At 32.6% G+C, this 19,212-nt stretch overlaps 1 protein-coding gene across 3 annotated transcripts; it reads left to right on the top strand.

Annotated features, from left to right (window-relative positions):
• Positions 1-369: 369 nt before the first annotated feature.
• On the top strand, positions 370-5,889 carry LOC128555583 (multiple epidermal growth factor-like domains protein 6). Of its 3 annotated transcripts, none has more exons than XM_053538332.1 (5): positions 370-471; positions 1,275-2,834; positions 3,023-3,131; positions 3,563-3,660; positions 4,637-5,889. In XM_053538332.1, the coding sequence occupies exons 2-5, from the start codon at positions 1,337-1,339 to the stop codon at positions 5,074-5,076; spliced, it is 2,145 nt and encodes a 714-aa protein (XP_053394307.1). In that variant the 5' UTR covers positions 370-471; positions 1,275-1,336; the 3' UTR covers positions 5,077-5,889. The 3 variants fall into 3 exon arrangements, with proteins under 3 accessions (XP_053394307.1, XP_053394306.1, XP_053394305.1); XM_053538331.1 differs by having other exon boundaries at positions 3,029-3,131; positions 3,563-3,723; positions 4,637-5,887; XM_053538330.1 differs by having other exon boundaries at positions 3,563-3,723; positions 4,637-5,886.
• The last annotated feature ends 13,323 nt before the right edge of the window (positions 5,890-19,212 follow it).

A 19,212-nucleotide genomic window follows, 5' to 3' on the forward strand; every position in this document is an offset into this window, starting at 1 on the left:
CGGACATGCTCTAAAATGATGCAACTTTGCCAATGACAATTTCTTGAATTGATTTGTTTGCTCTAGATGATATTTGCACTGCCTTGAAATCCGTTAATTTGTGTTTGTTGCAAGCTTCAGACACATCATCTTTTTAAAACCCTTACATTTGCATCAGGTTGTAACCTCTTTGTAACCTGCCTTACGAGAAATAGGTAGTCAGACTGATACATTTAAATGACAGCACGGTAGTTTTGTCATCAGTCGTCAAATATAGTATATGCCAAAGTTTGCTATTATCTGATTTTATATCTTATTCATTACTTTCGTTTCCGATATTGTTTTAATGGAATGACGTATAAGGCTAAAATATGATATAGAAGTATAAAATAAACCTGATGTCTTAGTGATTATTACATATGCTTCTTTAATATGATCTAGGGTTTTACAGACAAAAATGAAAATATTCACACCGGATAAGAAAAAGATATGGTATGTTTAAAATATTTTTGGTTAAACATCATTGACATAGCTGAAAGAAACGGCAACAATTATCAATTATATCTATACAAGTATAACTATTTCACAGCTTTTTGTGTAAAACTTATAAGTTTCGAAAGGAAGATCTTTTTGTCAACATATATTTGCAAAGTATCAATATAAAAGGATCATTGTTAAAGCTTGAAATAGCGTAAACATCTTCAAGCATTATTAGATATAGCAATAAGGAGGTCAAAATTATTCCACTAATACTTAATACCGTAATTCACTTTGTTATCATTTCTCAAAGTAAGCCTAGACTTTCATTTAAACTTTGGGAAAATGAAAGGTTATACTTTTAACCTTTTTTGCTCTGAAACATGATATAGTTTCATTTAACACCTGATTCTTCTATTCGTAGAAAAAAGAAAAACAATGATAAAATGTTAAGAAATCTTGTCTATTCTGTGCACCAAAAAGTTATGATGTCTTCTGGTTTTTATTGAAAATTTAGAATCAAACTGAATTTATAGTTTACGTGGGCATTTTGAAGGTTCTTTAAAACCTTAATATCAAATTTGACGTTTTACTTTTCAAACGCAAGCTTTTAGTTTCGACTAAATCTATATGTAAAAATACTTTACTTACCTCATCATTACACACATTTACGGATTAAAAAGCATAAATAGTCAACAGGAAAAGTTGTTTCTTCAGACAGAGTAAAATGGACTGCGGAGACAAAACATACAAATGAGGAATATAGAACGATCAGTTGATAGACCATATCCATGTGTTACTTAATCTTCTTTTTTCAGTATACTGCTCAAACGTATTCTGGATCAGATGTAGAAATTACTGGCTGACTAGAATAAGGTATATGGTGGTTGTATATGCGCTTGTTATTTTAAATAATATTTTCCTGACGTCGAGGGAACTATCTCAACATATTACACAAAATATAATCTTAGATATGTTTATGACTCTAGTTTTTCTTATATGTATTATCTTTCAAAATGCCATTAGTTTTGACTGTGAGGACATCTTTTTCGGAGTACAAGATTTTCATTTGTGTCCGAAAAATTGTATTGTGTGTTCATTACACAATTCATGTATACACTGTTTGAGACATAGTTCAGGAAGTTCTTGTCGGGCAAAGTGTACCATTGGTTGTGCTGAAGTTTACGTTACCAATGGAACGTTACTTAGAGGATGTTCTACTGAGAAACTAGCCGATACATGTTGTATGACCTGTCCACACTATAGCTTTTGCTCAGATTGTCTTCAATTTAATGGTACGTGTTTGAAATGTTCCTCTGGATTTTATCGTAGTCAAACTTCAAGTTATTGCGACAAAAAATGCGGTCATTGTCAGCCAGACGGCAATGGCCTTGTAGAATGTGACATTAACACCGGTGATTGTAAAGATGGTTGTAGCGGTGGTTATTATGGTCGTGGTTGCGACGAGACATGCAATAAAAATTGCCTTGTTCTTAAAACAAACAGCATAGAATGCGATAGGCAATCAGGAAAATGCATATATGGATGTGTTCCCGGGAGATATAGCGACAGCTGTGAAAGCATTTGCAGCAACACTTGTTTAGATAGTTCTTGTGACCAACAGTCCGGGACATGTATTTTAGGTTGCATTCATGGCTTTTATGGTGGAATGTGCGAAAAGAATTGTAGTGAAACATGTGCTCGCTTATCTTGCAACCAAACGACTGGCCATTGTACACATGGATGCGTTCCTGGTCGGTACGGTTACTTTTGTGAAGATGTTTGTAGCAGCAAATGTCAAAATAGCATATGCATGCAGACAACTGGCCACTGCAATGGTGAGTGTCTACCGGGATGGTATGGTGAAACATGTAATATAAAATGTAGTAACACATGTTTCGGGAACGTCTGTAAACCATTGTCTGGATACTGTAATAATGGCTGTTCAGCTGGATGGTACGGGGACACATGTGAAAAAGCCTGCAGTAGTTCCTGCTCAGACAAAACTTGTAACCAAACGTCAGGCTTCTGTCAAAATGGGTGTAGTCCAGGTAGCTACGGCGACATGTGTGAAACAGAGTGCAATGACACTTGCCACGATAAGACGTGTAACCAAATCAGCGGTGGCTGTATATATGGCTGTGCAAGAGGATGGTTCGGTGACTCATGCGCTGAAGCATGCAGCGAAACATGTTTCAACAGATCATGTGACCAGTTTTCAGGACTTTGTAATGGAGGATGTGTTTCAGGTTATTATGGTAGCAACTGTGAGAAAAACTGCAGTTATGATGTCTTGTTCGAATTATGTGACAACAGTACGGCGTCGCAGTGTTCACGAGAATGCACGACGATGGTTATGCAAGGCGTCTGGAACAAATGTAATGCATTAATCACTTTTATTATAACATTTAGAAATGTAATTCAAGCATATGCATATTCCCTAAATAAAGATATATTGTAATTGTTATGTTATAACTAAACGAGTAAGTAGGTCTTAAAACAAATACAGAAAACAAACTTATTGAAAACCTTGTTGCAACAAGAACTTGTTGTCGTATTTCTTAAGTTTCAGTTTCCTCCACCAACCGGTCTTCTACGTTGACAGTTAGCACGTATATTCTAGCTGGAGTTGTTTCTGCAATTTCATTTGCATTAGCGACATGTTTCGTCCGAAGGTAGGATTGCATGTGACCATATTGTATAATGTATTGGTAGTAAGAATGTGTGAAATGATAGAACTGGAACAGGCTTTTATTGGTAAAAGTTAATTAGTGATACATATCATTTTAATGTTATCCTAATTGCACACATATGAATAAAGATGTGCATTTCAAAGTATATTTTCATAACTGTCCACAAAAGAACCAGCTGCATTATTAAACTATAGGTCACATTAAAAGATCATATAGGACGGTCAACTTTTTTGATGTTTATACAATCGTTACCTATAACGCTTTTCATGTCAATATTCAAAACTTTTTGCACTACCACTTTGTTGTGTATAATTTAGTTTTATTTTGCTTCAACTTAATTGCTTATCTAGTACTATAAATTGGAAATTAAGATGAAAATAGCTGTTTCTAATAATCTTTTGTTTTTGTGTCAGGGTCCTACTAAATAGAAGACACAATCTCCAAAAAAATCTTGAACTACCAACAATAGAAACTACGGAGCCAATATACGAAGAAATAGATGACATTTATGGTCTTGAACTACCAACAATAGAAACTACGGAGCCAATATACGAAGAAATAGATGACATTTATGGTAAGGAAATCTGTTTGAAATCGTCAGTTAATATGAATACCGCCGCAATGTGTATTATAACTTTGCTGCACAATAAGAGCTAAATGACACTTGCAAAATAGAGTACTAGTGGTAATGGTATGTAATACCACAGTCACACATACGGATCGGATAGCTACGTCTAGCTACGGACAGAAACGTAGTAATCCGTATCGATCCGTACCTGAGCCGTATCTCAGAGTAGTCATTCGTATTAATCCGTACCAAAACGTGGTCAAAACGTATTCAAAACTTATTCAAAACTTGCAAGTTTCTCCAACTTTTGAACATGCACAAAAGTTTGAGCGAACCGTAGCCATTTGAGCGTGGCTTTAGTCCAACTTGGCTGAAACTGATTCATGCGTAGTTAAACGTACTTAAACGTAGTTATCCGTGCTGTTACGTACCTCGCCGTAGCCGAACGTTGTTATCCGAGGCTGCTCGTACTTAAGCATAGTTCAACGTAGTTTACCGCAGACCCGTCCGTGCGCTGGGCAAGTTGAAAGGCGCAGTAAAACGTAATTCAACGTAGTACCTCGTATCTATCCGTACTTATTCGCGTCCTGCATTGTTTTGTTTGTTTCCTGTTTCTCACCATTTTTCCCGTACTAAGACGTACTGCTCCGTAGGTATACACCCACAGACTAATCCTATCCGCACTGTACCTCAACGCACGGACATATCCGTATGTGTGACTGTAGCTTAAAATGTTGTTGATAAGTTAAAATAATTTATTGATTTTCTGTTAATTTTCAGTAAATCCAACAGTAATGCCTGCAATTGCCATTATACTATGTAGATAGGTAATAAATGTAAAATAGTATCCATGACGTGTTATGAACAGTTCTGCCAATTTCATGATACATATACTTACGTGTTTTTATTATTTTTACAGATAGCACAACTTTTGAAAACGACCCTATACACGTTGATAACAAGAGCATGATAACTACAAAATCAGCATGTGGCATATCTCATACTAGTAGTTATGAACTGAACCGAGCTGAAACTCTTTGCCCCTGCCGAGGAAGCTATGAAATCCCAGTATCAAGTGCAACCTTGATGTATGAAAACATGGATGTTGCTAGAATTGATGAAAAACAACATAGAAATCCTCAAGATATCTCAGGCATTAGTAATGACTTTGAAAGAGAGTTTGAATGTAAAGTTACTAAATCAATCCATTCCAGCACTACGAGTGAAACTGGAGAGACTGAAAAGGATGACACTTATGGTGGAGTGAACGAGAACCAAGGCGATGAAGATCACCCGAATAAAAACCCTTCTACAAGTGCTAATAGAGAAAGCGTACTTTACCTGCATCCTAAGATATAACTATGTGTAAACCGTTTAGAATATTTTGTGTTTGGTGGGAATAGTAAGGTCAGATCTGGACAGACTTGAAAAAGCATAATATTTTCGGTTAAATTTGATAATTCAGTACCTTAAACGTGAAAGAGAGATCTCAATGTTACTTTGACTCTAAGTTTAATGCATTTAAAAATAATAAAAATTCAGATGTATGCGTTGTGTAGCTTTATAACTAAAAGGACTTGACTTTAGTTCTACAACTTGATTCAAGTAACAAAGTGACCAAATGTCTTATGCAATAAATTTGTTTAGCCCATTTTAAAATTACCGGCATATTTATAAATTGAACTATATGGCATATATTTGATTTTGCTAGCTAAGTGAATGCATATTACTTGAGGACCGTGTTAAATTTAGCTACATAGGTAATTGTCCTCTATTAGTATTTAACCCTGAATGTGTAGATATATTTGATATATACAATCAGCTTATTATTCTTATAGGCTTAAAGATCTTTTAACAACTGAAACAATTAGATCTGCTTAAAACATCTTTAAGTCATTTTACTTTATATGTGTACAAATATCACATGACCTTCATTTAAAGGTACTAAATAAAGACAAATAAAAAAAAAACATAAATCTTAAAAAAAGACTACACATTTTGAAATATACTATTAAACATTACGATAGCTGTGCAATATATTCTTCAAGACAAAACATGTGCAGAGGAACGAATGATTGTTTTTTTTTATTTTCTTAGACTGACATTGGTGGTCATGTTGTCCTACTTTAGTGTTTATCGTTTTTCCGTAATCGATCGGAAATTCTTCGGGATCACGTGATTTTAAAATTAATTCAAACGAATATCCATTTAAAGACGCGCCAAAAAAAATAACTGTATTTTTCGTATTTCCATGATAGTAATTTTACATGATTGGCATGAAAAATATGAGTTTATAAAGTTTTTATTTGTAAATTGACAGTGATTTCTATGGGCCCAAAGGGAAAATGTGTTTAATGTAAAATTTTATTGAATTAATTTTGCAATATGTACAAAAATGGTGTATATAGGAAAAATTTTCAATCACATTTTGTTTTTTAGTGTAAGGTGGGTTTTCATTTTGAACACCCTATATTCTTAAAATTATGCAAAAAGGATTGACTGAAAAAGTTTGAAAAACCCAAGTTGTGAAAAACTTTTAAATTGGGGGAGGGCCGAAATCTTTCCCCCGAAAAACTTGTATTTAATTTTGGGATTTTAACTGTATTAAAAGGGAATTTTTTCTTTAATTTTTTGGGTGAGTTACAAAAATGTTGTTTTTCCCTTTTTTTTATTTTTTTTGAAAAAACATCACGTTATCTTTGGGAGTTTCTTTTTTATAAATTTACCCTCTTTTTCGGAGCATTTTTCCCGAAATAACCCGAAGATGCGGAGGGTTCGTAACCCAATCGGAAAAATATTTCGGTTTAAAATAGGAAAAAGGTTTTGTTTATTTGTTGGTTATTTTTGGGAAAAAAATTCCCCAAATATTTGGTCAGATCCAAACCCAGTGGGTCAAAATTTTCTGAAAATTTAAATTTTCCAGCAAAAAAACTCGGGTTTTTTCATTTAAAAACTCTTTTTCGGGTTTTAGAAAGGGGGCCCTTTAAACAGGGTATATTGAACATTTATGTGAAGCATTCTTAATCGATATTTAGTTTTTGAAATAGTGCTGCTTTATTAAGCAACTTTTTGGAGTGATTTTAAAATGGTAATTTATTGACTTTTAAAAAAAAAAACGCTGGGTAATCATTGGACGGCCCCTTTTTTAAAAAATTAAAGGGAAAGCGGCTAAAACCGGGTTTTTTAATTTTAAAAAAAGAAAGTTTTTTTCGCCGTCTATCGTCATTCATTTGTTTTTTTGGTTTTTTTGTTTTTGGTGGGTTTAGCCCCTTTTTTTTTTCAGAAGTTTTTTTCGAAATTATAGGTTCTTGCAATTTAATTCCAATTTCCCCGCATGCAATTTTGGGGGAGGACAAAATTTGACATGAGAAAAAAGGGGCATCTATGAAGTCGACACGGAGAATATACGCCTCGCCCTCGCTGTTCGTGTATTATGTTATCCCCCTTTAAATTTGGTTTTTGTCTACGATGTTTTGCCCAAATCTGTTCCGCTTGACTTTTTAATTTTTTTTTCAATTAGATTATGACTGTTGGGAAGATATAAACTACAGAGAGGGAATTTGAAAAATTAAAAAAATTTTTGTTGCCGCCTAATTTAGATATGGGGCTTTAGGAGTTTTGTTCACATTAACAATTTACTTCATGAAGAATTCAAGGGCCCTACGTTCGAAATACTTATTTGATGTCTCCCTTTTATTTGTTTATTCGTTTAAAAAAATTACTTGTAAACAAAAAACCTTTTTTAAAAGCTTTCATTCATTGTATGTTTTAAAATAGAAAACCGTTAAATAAAAATATTTAAGCCCTTTTAGCAAAATTCCAAAAAATAAATTTTTGTTTCCCCTTTTGGTCAATAGCAGTCAGGTTTTTGGAAATTTAAATTTTTTTTAATTTTCAAAATTTGAAAAAGCTCGTTTTTAGTTTTATGGGTTTGTTAAAAAATACGTGATGTTTGCTCTCTTAGCCGTTGTTGTGTTTTTTTCAATTTTAAAATTATTTTAGCATTTTTAATTTTTGCTGTTTTGGGGTTTTTTTTGGTCATATATGTTTTGTATTTTTTTTGCTTATAGGGGAAGCGTGTATAACTTTTTTAAAAACTATGGTTTTCCCCTTTTCTGTTTTTGATTTCAAAAAAAACAGTTTAAAGTTTGAAAACGTAGTCTGTTTTTTTTATCAGAAAATACGGAAAAAGTGCGCTACAGTCACGGCGACATGCCTTTAAAGTATGTCGTCTTGGGAAACTTGGGGGAAAAAAGAAATCAACGTTTAAATTAAGTTGTATTGTTGGTTTTAAGCGGGGAAAATGACTTTCGCGCCGCAGGGATTGGACAGTTGTTAAGTTATTTTAGAGATTTTAGCAAACCCCACCCAAAAATTAAAAATTAATGACCAGTTCCCCAAAAACTATGTTTGATCCTCAAGCTATAGATGATAAAGCAAATGGAAAGACTTCCCAAAAAGTAAACCAAAAAATCTAAAAAAAGGGACCAACGTACTTGATTCGAGTTAACGTCAATCTAGGGGCGCCTTAAATAAAGACCAATACTCGTGATGCTTCCTGTCTGAGATGGGGCGTAAGTGTTTTTTGCTTTTTTCAGTTTTTAAATAAAATTTAAATGGGGATCATTTTAGGTTTTTGTTATCTTGATTAAACAGAGACTTTTAAAAAATTTTTAAATTGATGCAAAATAATAAAAAGCATCCCCGAGGGAAGTCAAGACGTTATTAACGCCATTAAACATTACCCCGTGCCCGTTTTATTATAATTGTCTCCCTTCAAGGAACCCAAAACTTGTGATGTATAAGTAAATTTTTGCAGAAAAATTTATTTAAAAAGGCTGCGATTTGTGTTTTGGATGTAATTTTTTTTTTTTGGGCTTCTTTAAAAAGTATCAAAGAGGAAAAAGGGATAAAGCCCTTTTTTTTTGAAACCCTTCGTATTTGTTTAACGTTTTTTTGTTTTGTGTTCTGTGTATTTTGGTTTTTTTTTTATAGATATCATTCTGTTAAATAATTCTGTTATAGCATTACAATTTTCTCCTAACAGCAACAAAGAAACCAAAGGGAAAAACAATAGGACATAAAAAAAAAAATTAGAATACAAAAAATTAAGTCTTAAACAAAATTTTTGGGGTAGTGTTACGTTTTTTTATTTAGTTTAGGGGAATATGCCTTTTAATGTAAGTGGATGAATGGTCCATTTACATATATGGTAAAAAGGTTACCTTTTTTCTTTTTTTAAAAAATCATACTTTCGGAAAAAGATCAAAAACAAAAAACAAAAATTAAAGATTTAAACTCAATAAAAAAAAATATTGCCACATTAAACAAATTTTAAAACATGATCACCCCCCGATCTGTTTGTGCTTCATCAAATGCCAAAAAGGGTTAATTGTTGTCTTCAGGGGAAATCCCGTTTTTGACTGGCCCAACTTTTAAAGGGGTTTAAAAAAAAATTGGCAAAAAAAATCGTTGAGTTTTAATTTCCCCAAAATGTTTGCAACCCCGAAAATCCACGAAGTTTTTTTGCTTTAAAATACAAATTGATTTCCCTTTAGTAAAAAGGGAAATTTAAAATTTAAAATTTACAGTTTAAAAAAAAGGGGAAAAACCGCAACAAAAAGGGAAAATTTTGGGCGGGTTTGGGGTTGGGATTGAGCCTTTCAGGGCGCGGGTAAAAATTTTTAAGCTACTTTTCTAGCTCTCTATCCCCGGGCTGGGGAAAATTTCTAACATTAACCTGTTACTTGTAAAAAAATTTGGGGACATCCTTACGTGTTTATATTCGACGATGTACATAGAACGAGTGAAATTTTTAAAAAAGCGGCGAAATGGGGTTTGGCCTTAAACAAGACAAAAAATGAACAAAACCCTAATTTTTTGGGTGGGAACGATCTTAAGAGGTCAAAATGGTTGAAAGTGGGGAAAAACCGTTTCATGTTTAAATTTAGGCGGGGTTTACAAAACGGTAACTGTATTTGTAATTAAAACATCAATTCTAGAATATTACTGTCTACACATTTCGGCATTTTGGGTAAGTTTTATTACTAAATGCAGAACACAAAAACTTTTAACCTGATTATTTTTCCTGACAAATCTTTTTAAAAAAAAATATTTTTCCTCATGAGTCAATAGAAGGAAATTAGTAAGAATGTACTGTGGGTAAATGTTTTGTTTTCCCTGGCGAAAAAATTTTTAAAAGGGGTTCAAGACAGCATATATTTTTTATTAATGTTTTCTTAAAAAAGACTGTTTGGGGTTCCCGGTTAATGTTCATACTTTTGTTTACTTGAACATTTTCTGATAAAAAAAAATAATGATTCATTCAAGAATGAAGAAAAAAATTTACATACCTAGTTGGAAACAATGATGAGCATGGTTTTTCTTGTTTATTTGAAATTTATTTTTTTAAAAATTGAATTTTTTTAAAATTTGCAGGTAATTATTTTAATTTTTTCCCCCTTTAAAAATTACTTTTTTCTTGTTGCTATTTAATATTTTTTTTTTTTGATAATTTTTTTAAGGGCAGTTAAACGTTTCTTGCAAATTTAAGGGATTGCAGAGTATTACTATACTATTGCTTTTAAAAAATATTTATGTTTTTTTTTTTCTACGTTTTTGGGTTTTTCAATGTTTTAAAATTGTACTCAAGTGCAATTTCAAAAATACTAAAAAATTGTTTTAAGTTGGTAAGAAAAAATCTGTTATCTGATCATCAATTATGATGGAAATCCCTTTGATAGCAAATTTTAAAAAAAATTTTGCAATCCATATATAATTCTAAAAATTCCAATAGCAAACCTGTTTTAAAAACAAATTTAAATGTTCAGCTTTTAAAATTTCTTTTTGCATAACCCTGCCGGTATACAAAGCAGTTAATTTTAGAAAAACTGGCAGCAAAATGATCCCGGGCCCCACGGGAAAAAGCCTTTTTTTAAACCCAAAACCGGAAGTACTTTGAAGGCATAACTACTGAAAAACAATTTATTTCCCCTTAAATAGCAAAACTCGTTTTGGTAAGGGAAATACATATTTGAGGTGTTTGTCAGTATTAAAAAAAGCATTGAATCTTTTTTTAGGTGAAGCCCCAACCAACTGCAGACATTGCCAATCTCTCGGGGAGGGTTCTGTAGGCGCGTGGGCCCGTTTTTGGGGGGGAAAAATGTGAAAAAAAATATGGGGGAGCAAATTCTTCTTTTATGTTTTTCTTTGTAGTGTTTCCCTTTTTAAAAAGCTTTTAAGTGGGAAATTGATTTTTTTGGTTGCAAAAAAGGGATTTACTTTTAAAATGAAAAATTTTCCCACTTTTTGTCCACAAACATGTGTTTTTGTTTCCCTAAGAAAAATTTTGTTTTGGATTTTTAAAGCCGGATTTTTGGACCGCCTGTCAGAATGATTCCCCCAAAAAACTTTTAATGCGTGTTCCTCGAATGATTTAGTACCTTTTGCAAAGGGGGGGTTGGGGTAGGTAGTTTGTGTCAGTGCAGTAAAAAAATTTGTTTAAAGAAGGTAAAGGTTTGAATGGTGCAGTAAAAAGGGGGACTGTGAAAAAGGATGCATTTCGGGAAAAAACTTTGGAAAAAGTGAAATTTGGGGACTGTCCGAAAAAAGGGAAAATCTCCCCAAAAGTGTCCCTAAAGTTTTTCTGAACGTTTTTTTGGAATGTTTTGGGATGGACTATATGGAATAAATTTTTTGTGACCAAAAAGTGGCCGGGGTATCCCAAAACCAAAAAAGGGGGTACCCAATTTGTAGATCGGGGACTGGGGAAGGTAAAAAAGGGGGGCCCGGGAGGGGATTCTTTGGTCGCAGATGGACAAAAAAATGTGCAAATTGTATCCCTTTTTCGGTTGATTTGATGAAAAAACTTGTGACACTGATAACGGAATATGAAACAATGGCTTTTTTTTTTGGATATTCTGGCAGTAGTTGCGACAAAAGGCGGGACTTGGGCTTACCAAAACGGGGAAAGGGTTTTGGTTAAGTGTTCTATTGACACTGGGGAATTTTAAACTATTGTACGAGGGTTTCTAGGGCCCAAAATTTTGGGGAGAGTGTAGTGGGAAAACTTTTTTTGTTTCCCAAAATAGACTAGTTTTAGATTTTTTTTTAAGAACAGGAAGCGTTTATTTTGGCTGTGTCCCCAGGTGGTACGGGGAAATATGTAAAAACTTTTTGAAAAAAATCGTGCTAAAAAAAATTTGGCAATCAATTTTCGGGTAAATTGCGATAGGATGTTTTCCCGGTGGTAGGGTTTGAGGGGGTTTGCAATGAAAACTTGAAAAGGGTTCAGGTTTTTTAATAAATCAGTTAAATAGTTGGGAAAATTTGAGACATGGAATTTTGCGATGGATTTTTCGGCGAAAGTTGTAAACACGTCTGTTTTGGAAAATTGCGGGGCCCGATTTTTTGGTGCAGACGGGACGTCATTTGTTTGCCCGGATCGTTTCGGATTGGGGGGGATTTTCGTAATGAAGGGTTTTATACTTTGGGGTAAACGTTTTTTTTTGGTTTCGTATTTTTCGTCATAAATGAAATATTAGTAATGTTGACATCGTGTTAAGGTCTGTGGTTATATGCTTTTACAAAGATTCTTGAACCTACTTTTAAAAAATAAAAAGTTTGCTATTATTTTTTCTTTGATAAGTATGTATTTTTAAGCATTACTTAAATTTTTTTTTTCTTGGGCACTTTTTGTCTTTTTAGCAAATGCGACAGGGTTTTTTGGGCCCGTTGTTATAGGAACAGTTAGGGGTTTTGTGGAGTTTTTAAAAAATTATCAATTTGTGTTGGGGTTTACTTTGGGGGCAAAAAGGTTTTTACCCTCCTTTTTGGGTTTTAAAACCCACCCCTAAAAAAAATACTACTTAAAACACTTTATAGCAAAATTGTCTTCATCAAAAACAGTTTTATTTTAAAAAAAAAAAAACTAGAATAATTTTTTTAAAATTAATATGAATTACGGTGAATTTATTTGGTCAAAAAGCCCAAAAAATGCCTTTAAATTATTGATTCCTACTTATTCTGTAAAAATGTTGGGGATAACCCCTCCCTCTCTGCGAAACAATGACTTAGATTTTATATTTTTCAAATAGTTTCCTTTGTTTTCATTGAAATTTGCCAAAACGGAAATTAATCCGTCTTTAATTGATGATGTTTGACTGTCACAAAAACAAACCCCAAAAACTCTGCTGTAATAGATGTTTTTAAGTTTTAAACCAAAAATTTAAAAAAATCAAGGCTTGTTTTTGGGCTGAAAAAATAATAGGTAAATTTTTTGGGCAGAACATGATTTCATTGTTCGAATTTTTGTGATTTTATACAATTTAAAAATTTTGTTGGTGGATGTGCCCCTTTTTATAATGTAAATTCCTACCATTAAAATGGGACCAAAAAATTTGCCCCCCTTTTAAAATCGTCCCTTAAATTTTTTCAACATAAGTTTGAGGTTTGCTCTTGTGCTAAAACGGGTATTTATGCTGTAAATGATCCCCCAAGTTAAAAAATTTTAAACCAGGGCTACGAAGGGAAAATTTTGAAAACGCAAAACGGTAAATAACTGGGAAATTTTGGGTCAGTTTGATAAAATTTTTAAATTTGTCAGTTTGGGAAAATAAGCAGGTCATGCCAAGTTTACATTTTATTTTTTTATTTAAATTTTTTGTATAAAATTTATGAAGTGGAAAATGCTACAGTTATTTTAAAGGGTTTTAAAGGTTTTAAGTTAAAGCCCGAAATTTTAATTTTCTTACATCCCAAATTTTTTAGGGAAAAAAACCGGGCACTTTTAAAGCGTAGTCAGGGGGGATTTTAAATACATGGAGCGCTTAAAAAGATAACAAACCCCTCTTAGCAGTTATTTTGTAACATATTAACCTAAAATTAGGTATATTATTTAGAAATTGTTTTGTTTTGGGCCCGGGGTAGATACATGGAATGCTTGAAAAAAAAAGTTAATTCTGGAAAATGGTCATTAATTTCTAACGGTATTTTTTTCGGGTTTTTCGTGTATTTAACTTGGGTTTAAAAAATTTTTTAAAACATAAAAAAATTTTTATGGGAAAAATTTCCCCGCCCAAAAAGTTATCAGAAAACCAAAAGGAAAAGTTCTATAAGGCCGTTTGTAAAGAAAAATATTGAAATTTATTTTTTTTTAATTTGAGTCCGTTTTTTTGTAGACGGGATCATGGAGGGCCCCATTTCACTGCCGGGAATTTTCATGTTGAAGCTGGTTTCTTTAAATCTCAAATTGGAACTAAGGATGAATTTGGGGGTATAGCAAAAAATTTAACGAAGCTTACGGCACTAGGTGACAGGAGATGTAAAACCCCCCCCTGTTATCACCCCGCCGCCAATTTTAAATTTTCCCTTTAAAAACCCCGGCAGGGGAACTTTAAAACTCCCAATTTGTTGTGAATTGGGAATTTACCAAAAATTTTAACCCCGAAGAATCTTCCCGAGGTTTGAAAACTCCTGTTTCTGTTAACACCAAAAACGGCGGTTTTCCAGTGCAAGCACTTTTTTTGGGTATGTAAAATATTGGCTTGGGTGGGAATAATTTAGGGTTTTTCAGAAAAGCCTTGTGTCAACCAAGGGCTTCAAATGAAAACCCTAAAAATTTATGATGTTCCCGAAACAGTCGTTGTTAGAAAATACAGGGCCTAAAAAAATATCGAAAGACAGCGTTATACCCGGGGGGTTTCATTTTTTTAAAACTGAAAAGAATTCCTTCGGAACAGCAAGAACTTGGACAATCAAAAAGAAGCAATATAGTGAATGAAAAAGGGTAGTTGTAAATTCTTTTCACCCAGTTTAAAATGATAAAGTAATAATTAAAAATTTGGGCAAAAGTTAGGGGCTTGCTGTTTTCAAAACAGAGTAGTTTCCCCGCAATCATGGCCTGATTGCCGAAACACAGGAAAAAATTTAAAAAAAAACTTTATCCCAAAGTTTTCTTTGTCTTTTTTTTTGAAAACCCCTTGTTTGATGTTGTTTGCTTTAAAGGGCCCCGTTTGGTTACCAATTTTTTAGACGAAAAATTTATTATTTGAGCCCTTTCCATGAGAAAAAAAACTTTGTGGCTTTGCGACCAGCTGGATCCCGACCAGCCGCGCATCCGCGCAGTCTGGTAAGGTCCATGCTGTTCGCTAACAGTTTCTCCCAAATTCCAAAAGGCTTTTTTAAAGCGAACAGATGGGGCCCCGACCCGGGAAGGGGGGGATGATCGGCTGGTCTGGATCCATTTCTTGGGCGCAAAACCCCCTATGTTGGGTTTTTTAAAGGCAGGTCATTTTTAGTTTAAAAAAGTGGCACGTTTTATACCCGGGACTGTAAATTTCTTTCTTTGGGGGGGAGGGTGCCTTTATGGGTATTGCACTTAATCCCTTGATTCTTGGACAAAGAGTACCCTTAAATTTTTTTTTTTATTTTTTTACATGTTTTTTTGGTTGTTCTATCTGCCCCCAAGTGTGCGTTAAAATTTTTAAATTTAAAAAAATTTGGCTTTTTTAGTAGTCATTTTGATTGGGTTATACAGTAATATATAAAAAATGCTTTTAAAAAGAATATTCAATTATTTTTTAAGGGGGCAATGTTTGGAGGTTTTATCACACTGCAAAAAGGCACGAAAAGATACCCCGTTTGCACCTCACTAGGGCAAAAATTTTGAAGTACATTTTTTGTTTTTTTAAACCTGTTAAAATTTGTTTTTTAAAATTGGCAGCCCAAATTTGGGGAAAGGGGATCAATTTGGGTTTAAATTTTAATATTTTCCCTCATTTACTTAAAAAATTTAGTACATATTTTATGGGCATGTAATTTTAGTTAGCGACAAACAGTAATTGTTTAAATTTTTTGGGATGTGTTGTCTTGTGCCATTCAAAGTTAAGCTTTCAAAACCTTTCTAATTTTTTGCTTTTTTTAGGTTTGGGAAAGCGGCCTAATTTGAAGTTTTGGGTTCCCATTCGAAAATTTTGTTTAAATTTAAAAATTTAGCTTTTTCCCCACAGGGAAAGGTAATTTTTTTTTTTTTATATTTTTGTAAATTTTTTTTGCCACCTTCAAAAAGACCATTGAGCCCTTTTTTTTTGGGAACCCCGATTTCACGGGCGGGCGACTGTTTTTTTAAATTTTTCTGTTAAATCACAAAGAATCAATTTTTCTTGTTTCTCATCATTTTTTTATTTTAAAATATCTTTTAAAAAGGTGTATAAATTTTTGGGGAATCATTTTAAAGTAAAATTTGATATTTCCCCTTTTAAAAGGGGGGTCGGTAAAAGCGGGCAAATATGACGTTGAGTTTTGAAAAAAAAAGTTTGCTTTATTTTGTTTATTTAAAACCCAAAAAGATAATTTGACCAAAAAAATAACCAAGATGATGAAAACTTTAAATTTTTTGTCGATTTAAGGAATAAAATTTGGGGGGCACCGAAATTTATTTTCGCGTAAAATTACATTATGCTTCCCCCACCCCCAAATCACAAAATAGCGGAAACTGAGTACTTTTTTTTAGTATCTCATCTTTTTTCGATAAATTACATTTTATTTTTTTTTTGTATAATTTAAAAACAAAAAACGCTTTTAAAATTTGCTACCTTCGGGTTTAAATTTATTTCAGGTTTTGAATTTTAGATTTTAATGTTTTTGTTATTTTTCGATTTTAAAAAAAATGCGACAAAAACGCCCCCATTTCCGTTGCCTGAAATTTCATTGCTCTACCCCTAAACACAGATAAAAAAAAAAAAGGGAAATTAATGGATTTTCTTAGTCTTGTTTATAAAGACAAATAATTTTTTTTATTTTAAGTACAGTCTTTTAAAAATGTAACACTGTGCAATGATTTTTATTTAACGTTAAGATTGAAAAGATTTATCTCGCAAAAATTAATGATAAAGCATGAAAGAAAATTTTATTTATGCCACATTTACAAAAAAAAAATAAGAAAAAGGGAAAAAAATATAAATTTTAAAAACCCTTTTTAGAATTATCAACCTTTTAATTTTAACCCAAATTAAACCCGTCAGAAAATTTCCAAAACAGGCCGCATTTCCCTTTCATAAAAACTTAAATTTTTTTGCATGTTTTTGCCTTGAGGCAAAAAAAATTTAATAAACTTTTAGAATTTTTTAAAAAACCCTCATGTAATTTTTATTTATCATGTTCGAATAAAAAAATTTTTTTATTTTTTTTATTTTTTTATTTATTTATTTATTTTTAAATTTACACAAATTTACGTTTGGGGGAAATTTTTTTGAATTTTTTGGAGAGTAGTCCCGACAACCCGATTTTTAAAAAAAAGGGGCATCCCCTTTTGATTTAAACCGGGGGGGGAAAAAGGTTTATTTGTTATACAGAAAGGTTTTTTGCTCTGAAAATTTTTTTTTATTTTTAAAAACTCAGCTAGATAAAAAAACCATCTTGTTTAAAAAGGTTTTTGCTCCCCCGATTTGTGTGTATAGAAAGGTTACCTTTTCATTCTTAGGAAAAAAATAGAAACTAAATTTTTATGTAATATGTTTTTTCCCAATTTTAGAAACCTATCAAAATTTACAAATACGAGTAAACATTCTGCTTTTAAAATGATTTGATGCTCCCAAAGAAAAAAAAAAAAAATTTTGGTTTAAAAAATTTTTTTGTTTTTGGGTTCCGTGCAGTTTTCTTGTTATGCGGTTTTTTTCTTTGCAGTGTTTTTGGATTCTGTATTCTCAAAAAAGTAATTTCCCAATTCAAATTTTTAAATTTGAGGGGAAGGGGCGTTTTATTTCGGACACGTACCCTTTTATCAAGTCGTCACGCCCCACCGGGGGGTCGAACTTTCCCATCCTAGAAACTGCCTCCCTCTTTCTGAGTCAGCGGGTGGGGTAAAAAAAGAAAGAAACCCGCGGTTTGGAATGAAACTCAACCCGTAATGGGGGTTTTTATTGTTTAAAAAAATGTTTTGATTCTATGTTGCCATTATTAATGTGCGATCAAAAAAATCGTAACTTTTTACGGAGGAAGGAGGCTCAAACTTGCAACCCCTGCTTTTGTTTTTTAGAGATATCAGGATTTTTACGGGGAGTGTTATGTGAAAAGGGTTTTACATTTTATTTAAATAAATTTTGGGGATGTCCCAAAAAACCCGAAAGTAAAATTTTTCAACAATTTTGCTGTACAATCATAGAAAAACCCAATTTTATATCTTTTCGGTATATTAAATTTGGGATAATTGTCTATTTCATGGGTCACGGAAATTAAATTTAAAATTAAAAATTTATTTTTAAAAAAGCCCTGTGGCAAAATTTTTTAAAAGAATGAAAAAAAACTATGGGCCTTTTTAAAAATGAATCCCCCCGTTTATTATTTTGTAAAAAATGCGTGGGGCGATTTAACCCGGGGAAGCCCCTAGCAACTAATCTTATGGCCCGATGTTACCCCCGGTGGAGAAGTAAGCCCCCCAAAAGTAAAAAGGCATGACCCTGGGATGTGCAGGGGTGCGTGCTTTAAAGGGGGGGTTTTGGGTTATAAAAAAGCACTAAAAAAAAAATTCAAACAACTTTTATGCAGTGTAGGGGGGGTATAACAATGGTTTATATGTCTGAAATTACAAACTTTAAAAATATTTGAATTGTCGTTAATATTGAACTAAAGAATTTTTTCAATAAAGATTTTTTCAAGTGTGAAAATTTCCCAACTATATATACAATTGTATGCGCAAAATTCTTCTTTTTTGGTATTACAAAGGAAAAAATTTTTTAATTGGTACTTTAAATAAAGAAAAGATGAAAACAAATGCATTTTTAGAAAATACATTTAAAGCGATTTACAAAAATAACATGATCAGTATGTTATCGCATTGGCATTTATTAAACATACTGCAATGAAACCATTTTGCACTGAAGTCGCCAGGTTTACTGTTATAAAGACCTCTTTTGAAAAGAAAACCCTCTTTCTCACGTACCATGATTCGTTTCATGTCTGTAGTGAGCCTCCGATGAATGAGAGTATAAAATACTAAGATTTGAAAAGAAAATATATCAGAAAAACACGTAAACTAAGCTATGTTGTGATTTGGGGGTAGGGGTAAGATAATGTAATTTTACGCGAAAATGAATTCGGTGACCCCATAATTTTATTCCTTCAGTCGACCAAAAATAAAATTTTCATCGTCATGTTAGTTTTTGGTCAAAGCCTATCGTTTGAGTTTTAAATGAGACAAGAATAAAGCAAACTTTTAATCCAAACTAAACGACATAGTTGTCGCTCTGACGTCACTTTAACGTAAATATCGACTTTTACGTTAAAATGATCTCCACAAACTATACACCATCTTAAAGACATTTTTAAAAGAAAATATGATGAGGATCAAGCAAATCGATTCTTGTAGAATGAATAGAACGATTTACGAAAACCGTCTGACGGACGTGAAATCGCGGTTCATAAAAAAATGGACGTCAATGGTCGTGTTTGAAGGTTTGCAGAGAAAAAAGTTACAGAAATATCAAAAAAGTAAAATAC

Source organism: Mercenaria mercenaria, chromosome 3 (genome assembly GCF_021730395.1).
Source record: "Mercenaria mercenaria strain notata chromosome 3, MADL_Memer_1, whole genome shotgun sequence".
In the NCBI taxonomy this organism is placed as follows: Eukaryota; Metazoa; Mollusca; class Bivalvia; order Venerida; family Veneridae; genus Mercenaria; species Mercenaria mercenaria.